The 22331-nt window shown below is 45.3% G+C and overlaps 1 protein-coding gene across 2 annotated transcripts in view; it reads right to left on the bottom strand.

Annotated features, from left to right (window-relative positions):
• Positions 1–22331, bottom strand: part of LOC118776314 (netrin receptor UNC5C-like) — a 156381-nt gene that overhangs the window by 35505 nt on the left and 98545 nt on the right. For both annotated transcript variants that reach the window (XM_036526562.1, XM_036526563.1), the window contains exon 4: positions 17091–17194. In XM_036526562.1, the coding sequence (XP_036382455.1) occupies positions 17091–17194 (104 nt within the window). The remainder of the gene's footprint in view (positions 1–17090; positions 17195–22331) is intronic.

Below are 22331 nucleotides of genomic sequence, written 5' to 3'. Positions count from 1 at the left end.
CTCTACTCACCAATAAATATGGCTTAAACTCTGTTTAATGCACATGATCAAATATGTCAGTATCAATGAAACTTCTTTTCATTTCCCCCGAACAAAGATAGCATTATCAGATGCTGAAAGGGGTATGCTGTCTCTCTGGTAGAGTTTAAAAGCACTTCAGTCTTTTTTTCTTGTGTTTTCCTATGAGCAGAATTATGTAGGCATGGAATTTGCATCATCGGTAGAGAGGAGTCATGGTTTCAAAGGTTTACATCCATATGAAACACATTGTTTTGCTTTTACACTGCATCCAGTAGCTCAGATGCTGAATTCAGTCAGTGCAATCCAGACTGCTTCATTGCTGTCTGGATTTGGGTTGAAAATCAGGGAAGGAAATGTTAGGATCAACCAAAAAATCAACAGAAAATGTGGTCAGACAATGGTATACACATACAGGACAACACTTTTACACTGCGGTCAAAATTCCAAGTGGCAAGGAAAATAACTGAAATTCCCATGACACTGCCATGTAACCATAGGTGTGGGGGCAAGCTTAGCTCTGCACCTACAATGGCTCTGACTAACGCTGCTCTCAAAGGGAAAGAGAGAGAACATATGCACACTGGGGTGAGAGCTAATGTGCGAGAGCCACTCATCAAACCCAACACAATCAAGACACTCATAGGATCCCTGGCACACAAACTGAAGACAAAGGGATGAGTAAAAAGGCTTGTTAAAAATCAAAGTTGAGTTGAGAGAGGCTTCTTATATCTATGAAAAGGAGCTCTTGTGGGCAGGAGGTAGAGATTAAAAAGCCTTTGTTATATGGGCATACTTACGATGTATGAGCATACATAAGCATAACAGGGCTATCACCCACACACGCACACTATCACACTGTGCTCAGACTGCCTTTATGGGGGCCTACATGTGGGTGAATGCCACTTTGCACCTCTCTGCACCATACAGTGCCAACAGAGCTTGCCCATACATTACGTTAATCTTTACCTCCTTCCTTGATCAGCACCTTGTTTTTTGGATGAGGATGCCGTGCTCAGCCTAACCCCCACAATCCCCCCCTCCCCATTTCTGTTCTCGGTGAGGGAGGAACCTCAGCCTGATAATCTGACTTTTAAAAAAGCGTGCCATCTAGGACCAAGGTTCATGTCCCAGAATGGGTCCCGGTGCAGCATTGGAGCGGGGCAAAGAGTGCCACCATTCTGTGAAATGAACTATGAGTGGGGGAGGGAGGAATGGGGTGGGGGTAGCAGGGTGCATTATTTAACCCGCACTTGTGATGAAGTGTCTGCTTCAGCCGCCCGTGTTGCAGACACTTAAGCCTGGCCGGTGTCATGAGGCCTCGGATGCTGAGAGAGATGAAAGTGGCATGCAAACACTCTGCCTGTGTCCTGTGATTTGCATTTACATTTTAAACCAAGATGCGGTTTGAACAGGTTTAAAACAGGATTTTCAAACCATCTTAACCATGGCGTTTCATTACATCTCACTTTAATGCCCTGCTTTAGTTACAGTGGCTCAGGCAGTTAACCCTACTGTACAACGTGTGATACTACATTTCCAAACCGGACCCTGGGTTACTGCCACCTGGCTGAAGACTGGCCACTTGACGGGGACCCCAGGGACAGCCCACTGAGTAGGTACCTTACCTCACAAAGCAGACAGAACAATAGGTGCAATAGGTGCTAGCATCTTACTCACAAAGCAGTTTCACATACACCATATAATCACACACAGAAGCACACAAAAGAGTGAAAATAAAAACAGCGTAATTAGCTTTCTCTCTGTTTCTCATACATACACACACCCACATAAGTACACACATATATTTTTTTTTACTTCCGCATAGTCTCCAAGACCCTCACCACTCCTTGCATAAGAAAATCATTAAAAAATCATGAAAATGAATACATTTTGAGTAGTGCACACTCTATTGTGTGTCTCTGCTGTTCTTTTGCACATTTTATAGACGTGGAAGTAATTTTAGACTTGGACTGCACATCGATTAATAAAGCTATTATTGCAGGCTACACACTGACCCTATACCGAGTAAACAGAGACATGGCTGATCAATACAGAGGGCACCCTGGATTTAGGGATAAATTGGCCAGACTTGAGAGGTGCTGGGGACTGAGGAAGTGACCTTTAGACTTGGGCCCGAAACCCAGGCTTATCTAGCCAGACACACTCCTCTAAAACCCTCTAAATCTGCACATTAGCTCTGCCCAGCACGCAGGCACTCGAGCTGGGGGAGAGAGAAATCACTCCTTTGAGGGAAGCCACAAAACGGTATTAGGGAGAAATGCACTGCACCAGAGCACAGTAACATAACAGCCCTGCAGAGACACAACAGCGTGACAATTCGCAGTAGACACAACAACAAAGTGTTTCCAGTTTACTTTACAACGAGGATGCACGTCAATAAATATGGATGTGAAACCAAACCATCTGGTGTTGGAAATTGTTCATTGTGTTGATGGGATGCAGTTTTAGGGATGTGTTCTGTTCTGCACTGATGTCACAAGCACATTCCTAGAAACAGAGACACAGCTCTTTATTGATTGAGTGACCGTCAAATAAGCAATAAATGTTACGAGAATGTAGAAGGTGGATATGAAATTGCAAGGTATCAGCTTTGACCTCTTTTGAGGAGGGGAAAACAGCAATGCTAGTACAGCTAAAACACAGCAAATAATTATTACTGTAGTGAGATGGAAACTATAATGCCTGGTATTTCCTCTCTCCCTGACCCAACCAATTCCATTTGTTCTCCTTTTGAAAGATGTGGCCTTGATTTTGAGGCAGAGGCTCTATTTCAGAGGATCAGAGAGCCATAATTACCGCATGCCTCAGCAGAAGATGAAAACAATTTATGTACTATACATACATATTTTCATCTTTTTATTACTGCAATTCATTCAAATTTGATGTGTTGAAAATCATTTCATGTCACAGAGAAAGGCTTCCTCTCTCTCATTAATTACAGAAAGTAAGGACCTTTCACACTGGCAACGGGAAGCCAGATGCAACCATTGGAGTAGTTCAAAGTACCAATATAAAAACACAAATGTCTTGATCTTGTGTACCTTGTGATATTACAAATATACCTTTCTTGTTCATGTTCCTTGGGTCTGACCTGAACCATTCATGTCTCAGTCTTGAATGGAACTCACAATGACAGTCCAGTTGTTGAACTGTTGTTGTACTTGCACTTGTACTTACATCTACACGTCTCATTATTTACTGTCTTGGATAGGGTGAGCTCAAGACCGAAAGATAGCTCTACCAAGCTGCCTAAAGAGATACAAACAAGTGGTGCAACTACACATAGCTCTTGCCAGCTAGCTTGGTGAACACTAGAATCAGAACTAGAGTCCCCTTCCAGCAGTGAAAATTCAATATGAAACCTGAGCAAGACCAAATGGAACCGCATTACAATTCTATTTTTCATTTCAAGATCTGATTCTGGTTTGACTGCCACTTTAGAGAGATAATGGGGGATAAAGGGGGGGGGGGGGGGGGGGGGGATTATGGGAAAGATAAATCCTGTATCAGGAAGAAACGTGTTGCTATGCATTGCCCTTAAGACCCCTTCAATTGAGCCTCATTTCTACTGAGCTCTCTGGTATTTGCTCACAATCCAGCATATTTTTTTTAAACCAATCTTGACACATGAAATCACAGCAAAAAACAATTCATGCAGCAATATCATGTCTTAAAGGCTACAAAATGTAAGATTTATGCCCTGACATGCTTTACATTGTATTCGGATAGGAATATTCACTTATGAGAAATTTGAACAATGGCTCCGTGGTTCCGCCATGCTCTTTGTGTGCCCTGCACTGCAGAGACATTGAGTACCTTTCCACAGTGCAGAGGAACTGCCGTGCTCTCAGAGGACAACACACAGCTCATCACAGCTCAGAAGTTATGGAAAACTCACAGTACACAGGAATGCCTGTACTGGCTTAAAACACCCAATTACACTGCTTGATCACAGGTCAGATGTGATTGGAATAACAACTGAATGCAACTGTGCCAAGGCAAGGGTCTTTGTATCCTCCTCTGTGGCCTCTACGAGGTGAAATGAGACATCCACCACTGTCAGGAAAGTGGAGTCACTCACCACTCTCAGAAAGCTCACCCCTGTCTGTACCTGGGTTCCTCTCAGAGCTCATCTAGATGGAGACTCTGAGTCTGTAGTGCTGGATCAGCACAATTCTATAAACTGACTAATAACTGATTTGGATTATTATAGCTGTAGGGCATTAAAAGTATTAGTTAAATTGTGAATTATGATACGATTTGCTGTGCTTGCACTTTGTACTTTGTATTTAAATTGCGTTTTGTACTCTGTTCTCAGTGCTCAAACAGTTGGATAATGGACTAAATCAACACTTTAAGTAAAGTCTAAACACATTCAAAGGTTTGCCAGTGTAGTTGAACTAGCTTAATCTGCTGATTACAAACAAACAAGCAGACAGCCTGGGCCAGGGGGTGTGTTCCTGGCACAGCCTCCTGGCCGCATTGGCCACATCTGGGGTACGGTGAGCAGCTCTCCGAACAGAAGCATCCCCCCGCTGGGGCGGCTGAGGCGTTATTTTTACTCTAGTTCCTGTGGGACCGCCACAAAGCCCAAATGGGACTCCTACGCTTGTGTTCAAATGCACTGAGATAAGCTCCCTGATTTTAACCTGAAGGACGGGGGCCGGGTGTATTTCTGTGCCAGCATGAAGCTTTTCTGTCCCTGCCCTGGAGGGACGCTGATGACCCATGTGCGGGTCGAACAAGCAGTTCGACCAGTAGGGGTGCTGCCGAATCAATCTGCCTCATCGTTTCAGTGGACGGGAAAGCAAGTTTTAGAACCCGCTCTTCATCCCACTAGTACCTGCTAATCCCCCCTTTTACATAATCAAGAGCAATCAGTCTCCTCACTCGGGAGATTATTCAAATACGCACCAGAGGTGCACACTGCCTGAAGCCTCTCTGCTCAGAAGTACAGAGCAGTTTGAAAGAACAGTAAGAAAATGTGGAAAAGAGAGGACGTGTGGGGGAGCAGTGTCTCTGGGTATGGAGGGGGGATTGGTCTTCATCTCTCAGTACTCCATGTGGATATCCCTACAGCTTCATCTCCATATCCTCTTCATCCTCACACTGACACTGAACTAAGGAGCCTGTGACCTCCTGACCTCCCACTCTAGTAACCCCTCTCTCACATTCAGGTCTCAGTTTAACCATTAGTGCACTGTCACTACTACTACTATTAACAATAATAATAACGCTATTACAACAATCATCACCCACATGTATCAATAACTGCAATACAGTGGGAACTAAATGATAGTGAAGATATTATCAATGCAAGTGCACAAACAGATGTACTGATACATGATCATATATTCAGCACAGTGTGCTACATTCAGAACAGTAATGTCCTGCTGAATGATTTTAATGTCTCTCTGGTTAATTGAATTAGTAGTGATATGAAATAGCTACAAGGGTAGAGGCTCGCAGCAGGGGTTGAATTTGTGTATTCTCAGGAACAGAGGGTCCGCAGTGGCGCAGTCACTCACCCGTGTGCCGCCCCATTCCCATGATGCCCCTCCCAGATTGTCCCCATTAATGCAGAGTGCCCTTGCAATCTGGTATAGAATGCACCGCGCACACACCTGTGTGAGCGCGCTGCTTCTCAGTCGCACACACACACTCACATGCACACACACACACACTCACATGCACACAATCCTTCTCTCACTCACTCCCGTGAAGGTATTACATACAACTCTCTCTCCCTCACCTCAACACATCATTACACCCACACAGATGCACACACACACTCATATATCCCCACTCTCACACACACACACACACACACACACACACACTCACACACACACACACACACTCACATGCACACACACACACACTCACATGCACACAATCCTTCTCTCACTCACTCCCGTGAAGGTATTACATACAACTCTCTCTCCCTCACCTCAACACATCATTACACCCACACAGATGCACACACACACTCATATATCCCCATGCACACACACACACACACACACACACACACACACACACACACACACACACCCAGATATACCCACCCCCTGTCACAGACAGACACAGACCCTCTCCCAAACAGATGTGCCCTTGCTCATTATTGACTGATTGGCACCAGGAGATTCATTAACATAATTGGCACATTTGTTGTCATTAACGGTGGGAAATTGCCACATGTCAGCCTGATATCAAGAGCTGGAGCCCGACTGTCGGCAGGAACACTGCGGAGAGAGAGAAAAACTCAATCCAAGAAGAGACAACATGCAATAAAAGAGATAATGGAGGGAATTCTAGTCCTGTGTCACCGCTTGTGCTCCGGACACTCCCTGGAAACCTGGCAGCCAATCGGGTGAAGAGGCAAACATGGCATGACATGAGACATGCAGGAGAGGAACAATGCCGGCTCTACTGCAACATTCCCCTCTGTTCTCGGCCTGAGAGACCACTGAGAGCATGAATTAAATCGCCCATTAGACAAAGAGGAAAAGTTATTATAAGCTAATTATTCAATTCAAACTCAATCAAGGCAACTTAATATGAATTTAATTGTGGGTCTTGCCTCATACCCGTGCATTTGTGTTTTAGTGAGAGAGGACGATGTCGGGTTGCGAGGTTGTGAGTGGGGTATGGTCGGCAAAGTAAATTTGTAATGGTGGATTATGGTTGTGTGTTCATGATTATCTTTTGCAGATGATTTATTCCTGGAAGCTATTTGAGTGCACTGGCTGAGGGGGTGCAGCGACTGCAATCCCAGCGACGGAAACCAAATTCAGCTTCAACACATTGATGTGTCCCATGAAGGCTCGAGTCTCACCAGAAGTGTTACCACAGCATTCCAGTGTCACAGTAAAAACGTTTCGAACTGAAAAGCGCTTATTACACTCTCTGGTCCTGGGCGCATAGTCATTTGGTGCCTTCCAAACATCTCCACATGGATTTTCAAAGTCTTTGCTTGGTTGGGCTCTGAGGAGCAGGGTATGGCTCTGTCAGTTTTCAGCTTTAGAGACTTCCTTCCATCAAAAAACAAGGAAGATAAGTATCATGCTATCTCAGCATCTTTGGTCTTGCCCAGCCTGTGTAGTGGAGAATGAGCCCTCAGAAAATTAGACACAATGATTCGATCAACGTTTTACAAAATCAGCCTCTCCCCGAAGCTAGATCACAACTACAAATAATCCACCCTTTTTACCTGGTTTGGAATTCCTGTGTAGGTTTAACACCATCTGAGATCTAAGAGGCTTTTAGGATGAGAGAGAGCAATTTTAACATGTTTATTTTTCTTTCCTCTCCCTCGTCTTTTATTATTCAGAATCTTGCACATTCTAGTTCAGAGAAACTCTCTAAATTATGCAAATCCTTTGAAAACCTGTAATACGCAGCTCTCTCTCTCATTCCTCTACATACTCTGTTGCACTCTTTAAGGCTCTACCTTTTAACTTAAATTAATAGCTTTCCATGCTGCCGCAAAAGTTCAAAGACAACGTGTCGCGGCGTCTAATCTCTTGCGTCCGCAAATCTCAGCGGGTTAACTCTGCGGAAAAAAAACATGAGGGAAAAGGAAAGACAAACTGTTTTGAAATGATTACTTTTTTCCTCAAAAAAGACACTTTTGTGTTAATGCTAAAAGTTGACTTCCCTTATCAAATACAGATGAGTTTGGGACGGCTTGGTCGCACAGCAGGTGATGCTGTTGGAAATGGAGGCAACTTTGTGCTAATCGTGCTAAACATGCAAGGAGGTGGGTAGAGCTCCTCGGCCCTGTTGCAGGATGTGGGGAAAAAATGTGCGTTGGCTGGAATTTGGGGGATGGGGGGGGCATGATTAATTGATGTCGATGGAGAGAGGTTCGTGCGGGACTTTCTCTCCACCCCGTCGCTGATTACACAAAGCAGAACCCTGCGCCGTGGGGCTTCCCAAATTAGCAGCCAGGGGTCGGCCAGACTGCAGGGGCTCCATGCTCCAGACAGCGGATATGCTGAGCTTTCACCACACACGAGGGCCTCCTGTATGTCAGGTGCACTAAACTGGTGGTGACAGACTGTCAGACTGGGTCTAACTGGACCAGGGCTTTCTCCACATTCTGACTCAGAGCCTCATAGCGCTACTTACTGTGCACAGAGATGCATTTTGTTCATTATATGGAACAAACAAGAACAGAGAGTGAGAGATCTTGAGGGAGAGAAGGAGAGGGGGAGAGAGATGAAGTGAGATGTAGAGAGAGAGGGTGGGAGAGAAAAAGCGAGAGAGGAGAGAGAGAGCGAGAGGAAGAGACAAACACGTGTCTTACACTCCCGGTGCGAACAGGCTCTGAGAAATTTCTCTGGCTCCGCTGTGCCAGTTGCTATTTTTACCGGTACCTCGCCATCCTCTAACGTCTCTCTGTGACTCAGGAGAGGGGGCTGGGCACCTGGCAGGGGGACACTGCAGACCTGTCCCTCTGGGAAGGGGGGGACAAATAATTTGTCAGAGCAGAGACAAAGGCACTATCTGCATGGCTGCAGGAGAATGAACGATGGGAAAAAAGAAGCAGTGAAAGAGAGCAGAAGTGATCTCCCTTAGAGGATTGTGAGCTGCGCGTTTCTGTTCTTCGAGCAGGCTGTAATCTCACTTCTGGAAGGCCTTTCTCTTGCTCTGTGGTATTTCCTCTGACCAGACCTCTCTTATCAGGCTTTTTTAGGAGCTTATCTTGATTTACATTTCTCCACTTTCCTGATTTTATTCCAGTGGAATGGAAACATCTGCACATTTCTCTTCATCCAAATAATATTAAAAATGTCAGAACAATATTAGTTTAATGGTGATGAATGAGTCTTTACACATAATTGATAAGACATTTTGTGTGCCTAAGTCTTATACGTGGGAAAGGTTGAAATAGTCCAACAATTAATCTTTCTCAGTAGAAGTATCCCATCATGGTTTTGTTTTGTATGAAGTTGTTCATATGCATAATTAATGACTTACTTAGTATCATCTAACATCTGTATAAACACAATTAGTTGCACAGTGGCTAATGTTAAACATAAGCATTCAGACTTTTAAATGATTTTTGTAATAACATGCCATGTCATGAAACCTTATTTATTGTCTTTAATCTTTCTTCAACCAGGTAGGTATGTTGAGAATAAGTTGTCTTTTGCAATGACGACTTGGGCAGGCAGAAACAATATAGGTCATAAAATTAAAAACCTAACTCTAAATCTAACCATATCCCAACCCTTTCCCCAAACCTTGTACCTAATCCTTTCCCTAAACTGCCAATAACAAACCTTACCACAAACGTTGACACGGTTTATAATCATGCATACTTGTTTAATTACAGAGGTGTAAGGTGACTCATGTAACGTCTCACCCCAAAAGCGCACAATGCTGGGATGTGTGAAAGTGCAGATGTGTAGTAGATACATGTTAACATGTTTATTTGTACTGTGAAGTGTACTGCCGCAGCTGAGCACGGCCCCGCACTGCCAGATGATTAAGGCTGGGCCCCTCTTATTTTGTGGGGAAGGGGCTGTGGTGGGGGGGTAATAAGTCAAGCTCCAGATGTTGCTGAGTCGGGTTCTCCAGAGTGCGGATGGAGCGCAGGAAGGCCCGGGTGCACACAGGTGCGCTCGCTCTGAGACGATCCATTACAACCTGGCCCGCGGCATTCTGAGGGCAGCGTGGGGAGGGGGGTGTGGACATCACGTGTGCTGGGGATGGGGGAACAGGGGGAGAGGGAGGGGCGGGGGCATCGAGGTGAAAATGGCCTCGGAACCTCCGAAGCTGTGCCTTTCCTCTCCTTGGAAACGCAACGCGTCAGAGAGAAAAAGCCTTGCAGCCTCAACTGCTGCCTAAATACTAATGAACGACACATCAGCCCCCCCTCCTCTCTCCCCCTGAGTAGAAGAGGCTGTAGCCATTAGCAGGAAGCACATCCACTTAGGCTCGCACTCTGACATGGGCTCGAGTGTTGAGATGACTGACAGGTTGAGACATTCGGGGGCCAGCCCTCAGTTAAGGGGTCGCTACAGGGAATGACGTTCAGTTTTTCCGACTGCGTCCTGCCTCCTGGGTCTTTCCTGATGAGCGTGCACTTCCTGCTGGACCCAAAATGCTAAGTACTTAAACATTCAACACTCTCCTCCTGTTCCAGAGTTCACCAGGCCAGGCTGAAAGAGAGTGTGTCAGTGTTCTCTGGGTGACCTAACGAGACCTAATTGTGCTTGTGTGCTTAACGTTTCTTCTTAAATGCTTCTGGGACAAGAACCAACTTTGCCTGACAGAACGTATAAAGTATGCTATCACAAGAGAAAACTTCACTTTCAGGAACACACACCAGCTCCAAACATCTTCTTGACACTGTATCAAAATCAGTTATCACACCAGCTGACTCATTCAATGGGGAATACTGACACTTCATTATGATACAAGAGTGTTAAATAATGTGCTAATTGGGCATGGTTCTGTGAGAGAAATATCCAAACAGATGTGTATTTATGGATTACTTGATGCACAAAATGCAGCATTAATGAATACCAGATAACACGAGAGCACGCACACACACACACAGACTCACACACCCACAAATACACACAGACTCTCACACACCCACACACACATACACTCACACACACCTAAAAAAAGAAAGAAAGAAGGAAAGAAACAAAGCCCGCTGTTAATGTTTCCCACATGGATACACATCATTACCTCAACACGTGAGCTATCCCATTTCTGGTAGGAATTGATTTTGTTTCATGTGGTTTCCATCATGTGAAGGTTTTGTCTTTGAATGGTGTATCGGCATATCCACCTCCTCTCTCCCTGCCTGTGGCTACAGTTCAGCTCCTTTTACTCTCGCTGTGGGCTCTCATACTGCTTGGCCAACCGAAGAGGTCTGCAGTGCAGCTCGCTCCCAAAGTGCTCACATTTCGATGAGAGGGTCACAGTTTTTTATTTTCCTGCAATTGACCATTTTATAGGAGCTTTACTTCAAGGGATGCTGAGAGAAAGTGTACAGTGAAGTGCTGCAGAGGACTGTTTGTGTGTCCCTGTGTGAATGTGTATGGTGTATGGGTGAGTGTGTCGTGGTGGCCTCTGATGTGCTGATGCCTTCTGCAGACAGGTTAAACAGCAGAAGCTATAAACACCACTCCATGCTGTCAGCCCCTGGGACTGTGAGAGTCTTCCTTCAGAGTGTATTAACTTCTGCTGGGGTCATGGCCTGTTCTTTCAGTGCAGCAGATCGCATGGCATCTCCCAGCAGCGAGGAGTAACAGACACACACACACACACACACACACACAGAGTCGCAGACACACACACATGCATGGGCCAATGGTGGGTTCGAAACCTTCCTTTTTTACATATTTTGCTGTACTTGTAAAATGTCACACAATATAGGTTTTCAAGTTTCCCAGACAATCTATTCTCTCTGTAAAACAATGCAGGCCTTTGTCACGTCTGGGAGGTCTCCTCCACATGGAGTAGGCCTGCCCCGTTGCCCTTGGCAACATGGCAGGACCCCGGGGCGCTATGAGTGGCTGCCTGACTGAAAACTCCGCTTCCGTGGCGACCGGCTCGACAGCCCTCCGGCGTGCCGTCACCTCTGAACCCCGCTTTTCTCCCGGGACAACAGCGGACGACTCACGGGGCGGAGGCAGGGAGGACAGATGAAAAGAGGAGGCAGAAAAGGGAGGCATTTTGTAGCTTGTACGTTTTAATCGCTTTTTATGGGCTCGCCAAATGGCCATGTTTAAAAGGGGGGTGAAAAGGCTGTCTTTCACTTCTATTTGCCGGCCCTTTCAGAGTCAATAAAAGGGGTTCATAAGAGAGATGAATGGGGGCGTTCTCAAAGGGGGTACCCCACACAAACTCCATCATTCTTCGTCCCTCTCTTCGCCACGGTTCAAGTGCTCACTTAATTGAAAAATGGCAGGGGAGACAAAAGGAAAAGACAAACAGTACATTCGCTCGCTGTGCTCATGTGTGAGATGCTTATGAAAATGCACTATGTAATGCACGCTGCACCACCCCATCCTTGATTAAATTCAAACATGAATGGAGAAGTAACAGTTATGTCATATCAATGCCCCCCCCCACACCTATTGGAATGAACCGCTTTAATTTATTCACAATTCATAATTTATTTGAATGACACAACTGCTGTGCTATTTCAGAGCCCTCCCTAGCAGTATTTCAGCACTCTCAGGCAGAATGTCCAAATTGTTTTGTGAAAGAGAGCCAAGATAAATGCTTGCTTGCTTTCTTTCCTTGAATGTGCAGTGCTGGAATTCTCCCTGCAGCATCAGATAAGTGTGCAACCCCGACTTGCCCTGTGTAGGGTCTGAGTTGTGCAGACCTGGAATATTGTAGTTTTGACAATCGGACATGAGAGTTGCCACCTAACTGCGGGCATTTGTCCAGTGGCTGTTTCCCCTGTGCTACAAAAAAGGTGAGGCGTTCAAACACAACACGAGAGCTCAGCAGCAGTACCTACTGAGGAATTATGATGCTCTGAGTTTTCTCTGTAATTATGGAAGACTTCACTTCCCACCAGCCCTTCTTTGATAAGATGAGACACTGGGTGATGCCATGATCATGTGGTCTTGACGAGCCACAGGACAATACATTTCTGAGGACACTGCATTCAGGACAGATATTATTCTATTACTGATGAGAATGCTGATACCAATGAGCAACACAACAGTTTTTAATCAATTACAGCCATTTTTTTTCTTTTTATTTCAATAATCTGATGCTTAGAACAAAACTACATATTCATGATTGCATTCTTTTAAATTAATATCCCCCTCTGAACATAATTATATTGTTTGCATACAATATTTAATATTCTCTATGTCACCAAATTCAGTGCAATTGTAATCTCAGATAATAATATTTGTAATCATTATCATTTTTACTCAAATTTCTAGATACAGAGAGCCGTCTCATGATTTGATTGAAGTCCGTATGTTGACAATCTCTTCTACAAGCAAAGAGAAATTACATAACGCTTCAGGCAGACAGGATTATAAAAGAAGTGTACTGTTGTGGGTGCATTTGTACATCAGTTGTAATTGTACATTGCTGAATACATTGGGCTTTGTGCTTAATCACCATTGGATTTAAAACAAGGAAATACAATAATTAAATATTAAAAATACAATAATGGATCCATTTTCCGACTGAGATTCTAACACAGATGCACGCATCCATATGTATGTGTGTGCTTGTGTGTGCGTGTGTGTGTGTCTGTCTGTGTGTCTGTGTGTGTGTGTGCATGTTTCTGTACCTGTGTGTGAGAGTGTGTGCCAGTGTTGGTGTGTATTCACCAGCACAGGGGATTCAGTGTGTGTGAGTGAGCTTCCTCCAGTCAAGCTGCACTGAGGAGTACCCCCCCTCACGAGTCGCACCTCAGCCGCATGACTGCACCCCTCAAAATAACACACAGCCCCATCCACCACAGCACAGGGACCCCCTTCCATGGAGCTGCAGCTTGTCTTTAAATCCGACAAACCCCCTAATTGCGGGGCATCTTTGGGAAGACATCCCAACAGGACGTCCCAGGGAGAACTGACAGCTCGTCTCGCCAGATCAAAAACCTGAGTTAAACCAAACCAGCATTTATTCCATCGCAAAACCAACTTCTCATTACGCCATCTCGCCGCCTGACTTTATCTCCCATTCTCTGATATGTTTGCCTCTTTTACAAGTTATTTTTAAGCCAGCTCCTGGGTGAACTCGCACACATTTCCATGTGTTGCAGAATTGTTCTGAAACCACAGACTGTGGCCGTCTCCTTCTCCAAGCCTGATTCTGCAGTTGCTGAGAAACTGCCAGCCACAGACAGTTAAGAAGCAAAACCCTCACTTAAGAGTCATTTTCTCTGGAATGTTTGTGGCTCTTATAAAAAAAAAATGAAAAAAAAAAAATAAAAGTAATACTTTTAATTGATTTGCTTAAAAAATCTTGGGGAAAGTTCCTGGATAAGTGTAATTATGGGTGGTGGAGGCCCTGGCTACTGTTCCCAAGTTACCACTCACGATGCTCAAACACTCCTTCCAGTTTGCTTACTGATCAATTACTGCTCTGCATTCCTGCCTGCGAGAGGCTTGTGTTGTCAGGCGGCCAAAGCTAACTGTTAATCAGGAGAGCTCGACTGGGCCTGCGAGGAGCAGGGGCCTCGTCTGGCAGCTTCCTCTGCCAGCAGGGCTCTCCTGGGTGGGTATGGGGGCTTGGTGAGAGGGGGGCAGGTGGGCCTGCTTGCAGGCCTACCTCACACCAAAAACTGCTGCCATGCCTCTCAGCTCCATCCCAGGGAGACGAAGCTATATATCTCCCAGCACCAGTGTGGAGGCAGCTGTTTCCCATTTCCTACCTCACCACAAGACCTGGATCCAAATGTGAGGAGACAGGAGAGACAGCTGCCCATGCACTGCACAGCCTGAAATCCGGCCCACGTTCACTGTGCTCGAATCCACTCTGCCTGCCAGCTCGGAATCCCAGAGATGCCATACAAAACCAATCTCTTCTGTTGGACAATCTCTTCTTTCATGTTGAAAGTTCTGTCCTTGCACTGCCTGTCCTATGACTTTTATCACCAGAACTCCCAAGTTCAACCCTTTAAATAGTAAGCAAAGCTCCCCAGCCTGATCAAGGAGGGAAACGCACAGTCTCCATGGCGATAAATGGCCTCTGCTCTCCCAGCGGCAGATTGTGATCTACAGTCAGATGAACGGGGAGTCTTCCCTGACCTCTGGCTGGACACAAGCATTAGTAACAGTGATGGACTGTCAGGAGGCCGGAGCGATCTGTTTCGGAGTGGGGGGGCTCAGTAAACTGCCCTTGGGGAGAGAGAGACGGCAGTGCAGTCATGCTCAGGATGGGAGTCTTCTCTGTGCTACTTGCTCTGTCTTAAATAGGGAAGCAGCAGCAGGGCCTCGTCGCATTCCGTGTGATTTCATTACCCACCTGCCGCGCTTCGCATTACTTGAGTTCCATTTCACTACCAGCGCTAATGCTATCACATAAACATCAACTGCAACTACAAGTTCATCAGAACGCTTTAAAAAGCAAACACATTAAGTTGGGAGTAGCTCAGTAAGTTATGTGTAGAAAGTGAATGGTGCTTCAAAGCTGTAGGAGGAGCTGTAGTTTAATCATTGGTATAGGCAGAAAACAATAACATAAGCACAACGTAACCATAAGTAATCCTGACATTCAGACTGAATGGTAACATCCATTTCAGTGAGAATGAGAATAGGGTAAAAGGTAACACCAGCAAAAGCTGGTTTAGCTTTGGGTTCAGAAATCCTTTGAGTCTTTAGGATTCACTGCAAGGATGCCCTACAATAATAAAGGCTTACCTACAAACCCAATAATAAGTATAATAAAGCAACCACAGGATTTCACATTTGCGATATTTTGAGGGTCAGCATCTACACTGCAAGTGCTGCCCTCCCTGAACTCCCGAATAGCTGTCCCCCACTTAAGCTCTGTCCACATCATTAGTGATTTCACCTCCTCCCTGCGATAAAGGTAGCCGCCCGCTACTCGCCCACCGTGGATTTTCCAGGTCAGCAGAAGCCTTTTTACAATAGCGAATTCAGGGAGATAATCAAAGGCAGCCCGCTTTGCCTCCGTCTCTCTGTGTATTAACCTTCCCCAGGTCCCAGCTGAACCCTGGCTTTTATGAAAGCGCGGGGCGTTCTCCCATACGCCGCCTTGCCAATCGCTTGAATTGCTATCCGCAGAGGAGAGTGGACGAACGAGATGAAAGAATTCTGGAGAGGCGTAATGGTATTTTGTTCCATTGTTGCCCCGGTGCAAAATTAGTGATGTTTTTTTTTCCCCTTTTTGTGCAGTGTTATTTTCAGAGTCCAGGCAGAGTCGGGTGCTCCTGGTCAGGAGCTCAGTGCTCCCGGTCAAGTGACTAACATGCTTTCAGTGTGAGCTGAAACCAGAGAGAGGTGCATGGGTGTGCATGCATGCAAGTCTACAAGGGGGGTTATGGCATTTACTTTATGGTGCAACTCAAACATTTTGTTTTATGGTTGTTGCCGTGAACTGAGATCGTCACCAGAGCCAGAGATGGCGGGTGGTGCCAGAAGGAGTTAGAATTGCTGAACATTCGGTCGTATCAATGGTTCTGAAGGGGGCCGGAAGCAACAGCAGCACAAGACAGAAATCGCAGGCCTCTCCTTCAAACGGTCAGAGTGCCTGAACCACTGATCAGAACACACATCAGAATCCAGGCAGATCGTAACTTGGAGACACTGAAAGTGCAGGGAGGGGTGGCGGGGGGCGGTGGGAAGCACACGAACTGCAAGATAGATGTCAGCTTTGAGGAGGGTTGATGAAATGATGTAGATAGTGGTAGTCATGAGACATTAAGCAGATGATTTGTCTCTGAGAGCGGGCGTGAAAGGAGAAGCCCCGAAGCCTGCCATGTTAAACTGTGCTAACAAATCGACTGACTCTTTTTTGTGCGGCTTGTCTCCGGGATATGTTGTTTAAGGATTTCCGGAAATTGTAATGACAGCGGAGGGGAGAGGAGAGAGGATAACGCCCGAAAGCATTCTGCGTTCTCAGCGAGTTCTGACTTTTATTGCTTTGTCACCAGCACAAGCTGAAGAATAGGCTGGCTGTGGTTTGGTTTGCCACTCTGTTTCTAAGAATCTGACTCCAGGAGGCCGAACGAGGACCTCAACATATTACGGAGCATTTTCCAGCACTTTCCTTTCCTGCTTTCCTGTACCAAAGACTCATAGTTGTTTGTGCTCTGGAGCAAACTTTTAAACTGCACTCCTCCACATCTTCTCCCTGTCCTGGTGATGTCTTTTTCTCTAATTTTCAAACAAACAGCAAGTGACAGGCTGCTACTCCCAGTGAATGCATCTAAATAAATGAATATCAGAGTCTGTGCGCCCGCTTTCTGTAAAAAACAATGCTTACCCACCACGCGGCACATCCCTTCAAGACCTAACCATTTTATGTCTCATAGCCAGCCAGTGGTGGACAAATGACCTTTGACCTCTGACCCTCACCTCAGCAGCAGGTATCCCCTCAGGTGGGCGGCACTGCAGGAGCACCTCCTGTTCCAAAGAGACTTCCTTCCCCAATGGCTCCTGGTCAAAGGTTTTCCTGAGATCTGCAAAAGAAAAAAAAAAATTAATGAGTAATTGTCATTCTAAGAGTACTAGTAGAGTGGTTAAGGATCTAACACTAAAAGATCTGGACTTTTTGTAATTTTCTCTTTTGTGTAAAACATTATTAGATTTTATCGGATCCACTGTTTGATCCATCAAAATTGTGAAAAGAGGTCATAAAGAGTTAGAAAAGCTGGCAATTTTTCCAGCCAAGATGTCCAAGTTCTCTCTGAGTTCTCAATATCGCTCTTGATTTAAACAGATGTGCCATACTCCAATCATTCCATTGAAGAGAAATACCTTTTGTCTTGTTTTTTGGCAGTCAACACGATATTTCATTGTGAGATAAAGCCCTTGCAGGAAACTAAACAGGACATTCAATATGCCATTGAACAAGCTGACATAAATCATACGCTTGATGGGTACAGACTATTGCTACTTTCACAAGGAAATATACTGGGCCACATTTCTCAGGCCTGTTCTCTGCAGACCCGGACGTCAGAACGCTGTTCCCAGCAGGGAATGTGATGGGACAGGGCTGAATACACACTGCGTGCTGCCGCAAAGGGTGACTACCATCAGTTCGCCCAGCGCACAGGCGGTTCTTTCCCAAAATGCTGTTGTCGTTTTTCTGGAGAGGATGATCGCCGAACCCAAAATAACCGAGAGCCGAGGAGTGGCGTGAGAGGCCCGCACGAGGGGCACCACCCAGTCATTGTGCAGTTAATCCGGGCCCTCGCTGGGATCCACAGTCCGTTATCTTGTGGCCGGGTGACTGGGTTCTTTTTCTGGGGGCTGTATGACAGTAATTATGTATTTTGCTGAAGAGAGGAGTCTCCGCCTGCTTGTTTCCGCCTCCCCTCCGCAGAAACGAACAGGAAGCAGAAGCAGAGGCACAAAAGTATTTTTTTTTTCGGGTAACACTTTACATTACATCAGGTTACATCAGTTACCGTGAACTAATATATTAGTTATCATTCATATCTTTACCAAAGACTGTGTTGACAGTTTGTTAAGCATTATGAAGTATCCACGGTACTTCATTATGAATTCATCCTGGCATCCATTTACACCTTTATGTCAAATAAATGTCTGATTCACACCAATACCTAATTAATGTGCCATGACAGCATCTATTGCACCATAATGGTATGAAGCATCAACCTACTTTTTGAACATGTACAGTCAAGCACACAGCATTATTGTGTACGTATTTGCTATTTGCTAAGACTACATCAACCACTGCTATGCTTTATAAATGTATCATTGAATCATTTATCCATAACTAATACATTAATTAATGTTAACTGATGTAACCTTTGTGAAAGTGTTACTTTTTTCAGAGGAGAGGTGTTTTTCATTGTTCCAGTTCACCAGAGGTGGAAAGAGGAGAGAAGGGAAGAGAGAATGAAGAGAATGAATGAAAGGAAAAATATGAGAGACAAGGAGAGAGGGAAGAACCATCAAGAGCAAGGAGGTAAGACAGACAAGACAAAGGAGGATAGGAGTCAGGGCTCTAGCACTGGGCTCCTGGGCAGACCTCAGGCCACTCCAACCATCAGAGGTCTCTGGAGCTTTCCACTGCAGGACCATAGGAGTGAAGTAGAGGAGATGTGACTGCCCCCTGGAGGAGGCATTGAGAGGTACAGCCCACAGTCCTCTCTCTCTCAAAAGAAAACAACTCTGTCTTCTGTAGTTAGGAGAAATTGTAGTGCTCAGAAGAGGGTGATTGAGATGTATGTTAAGGGTCAATTTGGAGGGTGAGACTGAGTGCTTGAGTGAGTGCATGAAGAAAAAGAACCTGTAGCAGTTATCTCAGAACTTCAAAAACACTGACAATAAGTTCTTTTCCGCAGTGATGCCTCCTTCCTGTCTACTAAAGCAGGATGAAAGAGGACCAAAACATAACCAAAACTGTATTGATCCCAACCTTTCTATAACTACACATTTTTTGTTCCCTTTTGTTTAACTAAGTAAGCTTTTAATGTAAATTGTATCCCACCAAGATTTCTACCCAAGCTTTCTGCTAGGAGTTAAATGAGGTAGTCGTTAAAAATACAGGATGTGACATGTTTGGTGGTGCTTCTCTGTGACTAAAGTGCTCTTGTGTGCGCTTGGTCCTCCCCCTCTGTTCTATTCATTAGTCAGAATGGGGGGGGGGGGGGGGTGCTGTGCCAGCAAGGATGACAGGAAATGAGTCTAACGTGGGAGGGCGGCAGAAGGTGGGAGCGCCTCCTAAAACCCATTTATTCAGGCAAAAAAAAACACTGGTCAAATCACTGATCTCAGTCCATTTGGTGTTCTAAATTCTTTGCATTGGAACCTGGCCGGGGACCACTGATGTTGATCAGTCCTTACTAAATTGAATGTGTGAAAGTGCAAGCCCACATACTTTGCAAGGCTGTTTCTGTGAAAGCAGACTGAGATGCTAATCAAATGAAAACAGACCCAGAATCAGCAATGCAATCGGGCACAGAGTGAAGACTCAGGTCATAGTGTGGAGAGATCTGCCTCAGTGCTCTTTGAGTTATAGGATAGAGTGGTTCACCCTCCATTGCAACAGACAGGTTGGCCGGTAGACCCCGTAGAAACAGTGGGCAGTCCAGACAGGGAGTGAAAGTAGACTATTTTACAGAGCACTGTCTGGGAAGTGCACAAACACACTTGTATAAGTCACGCACAGACACACAGACACGGGTGGCTGGGGATCAGACAGGGCTTAGCCTTTTGGCCCTCTGAATGATCTTCCATCTGACTTCTGCATCTCAACGACTCCCGGAGGTGGAAATGCAAGCTACTTCTCTCGAACCTGCTTCCCACCACAAGTGATTACACAGCCCTGGATTCAATCAACACTCGTCCTCGGCTTTGACTTACAAATGAATGTGCGTGGTATGCTTTTTTTCTAAAATTAATAAATGCAATGGCATTTGTTTTGTTTTGCATTTTTTTGTATATTGAGGGAAAATTATGCATATTTATCCCAGGGCTAGTATGGTGTCATGCAATGATCACTTAGTGCCAGTGACACAGAAATTACTTAGTGCCAGTGACACAGAAATGATCACTTAATGTTGTGTGGTGTCACAGAATGATCACTTAGCGTGATGCCATCGTTTCCATGTGAAGATCACATGGGGCACACAGTTATAGGCCGGGTCCAGGGAGAGAAGAGGCACAACAGAAACAGAACTAGATGAAAAGTCAGGAGGGGGAGACCCAAGGCGTGACAGTGCAGAAACCATTTACTTTAATGAAATGCAACCATATTTTTTTAAACAGAGGAGAAATTGCCAGGTGAAGGCATTTTAGTGTGGTGTCATGGACAGAACACTTAGCGTGGTGTTGGAGAGCGATCGCTTAGTGCACTTGCCACATTAAAAAAACAGCAGCTTCAAGCAAGCACTTAATTCAGAGCAGTGATTCATGGGTATTAAATAAATGCTTCCAGGAAGCGCTCGTTGTTTTACCTGTTGTAAGAGCTGCTTTGAAGGGCACAGTGAAATTACCACGACACATTCGGGAAAGATTCGAAAGGCCATTGCCTCCTCCATCTGTACTGTCAGAGGTGCAGCCTGAGCAGCCTCTGCTACATAGAAAGACGAGAAATACAAATCAAATAACTGCTTATAATGGTTATTTGTGTGTGTTTATTTTCCGGGGAAAGTTCCAGCCTGTCACATGGAAAACAGAGAATGGGATAAACACAGAGAGTGCTCACCAGCCTGCAAGAGACTAGATGGGACACTCACTCACTGACTGATGGTCTTCTTCTTTTTCAATGTGGAAATAATCCAGGGAAGTCCTTCATGGACTTTTCCCTCGGAGTCAATATTACCTCTGAGGCACGCAGGTCACTGCTTCTGCTTTGCCATCACACAAACAAAAACCGCGGCACTGCTGTGGCCCTGGCCAAACGGCGAGCCCCGAACAGGTGCAGAATCCATTAGGATGGCGGAGAGCGGTAATAAAGCCTCACATAATTTAAGAGGGACAGGGATCATTGGCTTAGCAGGTGAGTTATTTACTGAGCCGGCCACTGATTGTGATGCAGCCTTAACCCGAAACACATGTCGCTCATTACAGAGGAAAAGAGGGAGAGAGGGAGAGGAGGAGACTGTCAGACGTCCTCTTTCGTTCCCGCTGCTGTTTCCCTCGGCCTCCTTCACTTGTTGTCACCCCTCCTCTGGCTAATTGGGCCAAAGTGTGTCCTAGTTCCAGGAACTGCGCGGACGTCCAGTGGGAGCGAGTCCAGTTCTGGGCTGTGGTTGCCATGGGGATGGTTTGTACCACGTGGGATACAGACGCTGGGTTACACAATACCTTATGTGTTCAACCAGGAAACTTAAATGGGCATTCAGAATGTAGACTCATGAGGAGGGCCCAAAAACAAAGTTTGTATAGAAAACTGCACAGCTTAATGATGTACTGTATGTACATTAGAAAATAACTGGTACAAACAACTTAATATGAATCTTGGCCCCAAATGACTCATATGCATCAAAGAGCTTCCACTTTAAATTCTGAAGAATTGCAGACACAAATGAGATAAGAGGTAAATACACTGAATAGGAAGTAATCCGCTTAAAATGATACATTATATGTCATTGTAAATGACGTGCCTATAGCTCTGTGCTAGACAACACTACTTCAAGGGCAAATAAAGTTCTATTCTACATTCATACCCTTTCATGCATAATGCATTTCCCTGAAATAAATACGCAGGGAGGAGTAATTTTAGAAGTGGTGCTGATACAAATTTGGCCACACAAAAAAAGGTGCAACAGTTTCCAAGTGGCTGAGTGTTACCTGGACTTAAGTGACAGTAAATGCAGTACATCCCATTTCTACACAATATTCGCATGCTCATTATGCCAGGGGAGACAATCTGTTCTCACCGCACACGGTGGTCAGACGTGTCGCTAAGGCAGGCTGAAAAGAGAGTCTGGTGAAAAGAAAGTCCATTAAAGTCCTTCAGTGTGGGCTTTTCATGACCAGGACTGCGCTGAAGGACGCAGTCTGCCCCCCCCACCCCCCTGACTCTTGGCTAGAGGTGTTTGCTTTGACAGCGCACCTGTAATAACCCCAGGAGAGAGAAACGAAGTCAGCGCTTGTGAGAGAAAACATGTATTTATCACC

This window comes from Megalops cyprinoides, chromosome 4 (genome assembly GCF_013368585.1).
Source record: "Megalops cyprinoides isolate fMegCyp1 chromosome 4, fMegCyp1.pri, whole genome shotgun sequence".
Classification (NCBI taxonomy): Eukaryota; Metazoa; Chordata; class Actinopteri; order Elopiformes; family Megalopidae; genus Megalops; species Megalops cyprinoides.
The sequence above is the reverse complement of the archived record's forward strand: the minus strand, read 5'-3'. Positions and strand labels throughout refer to the sequence as shown.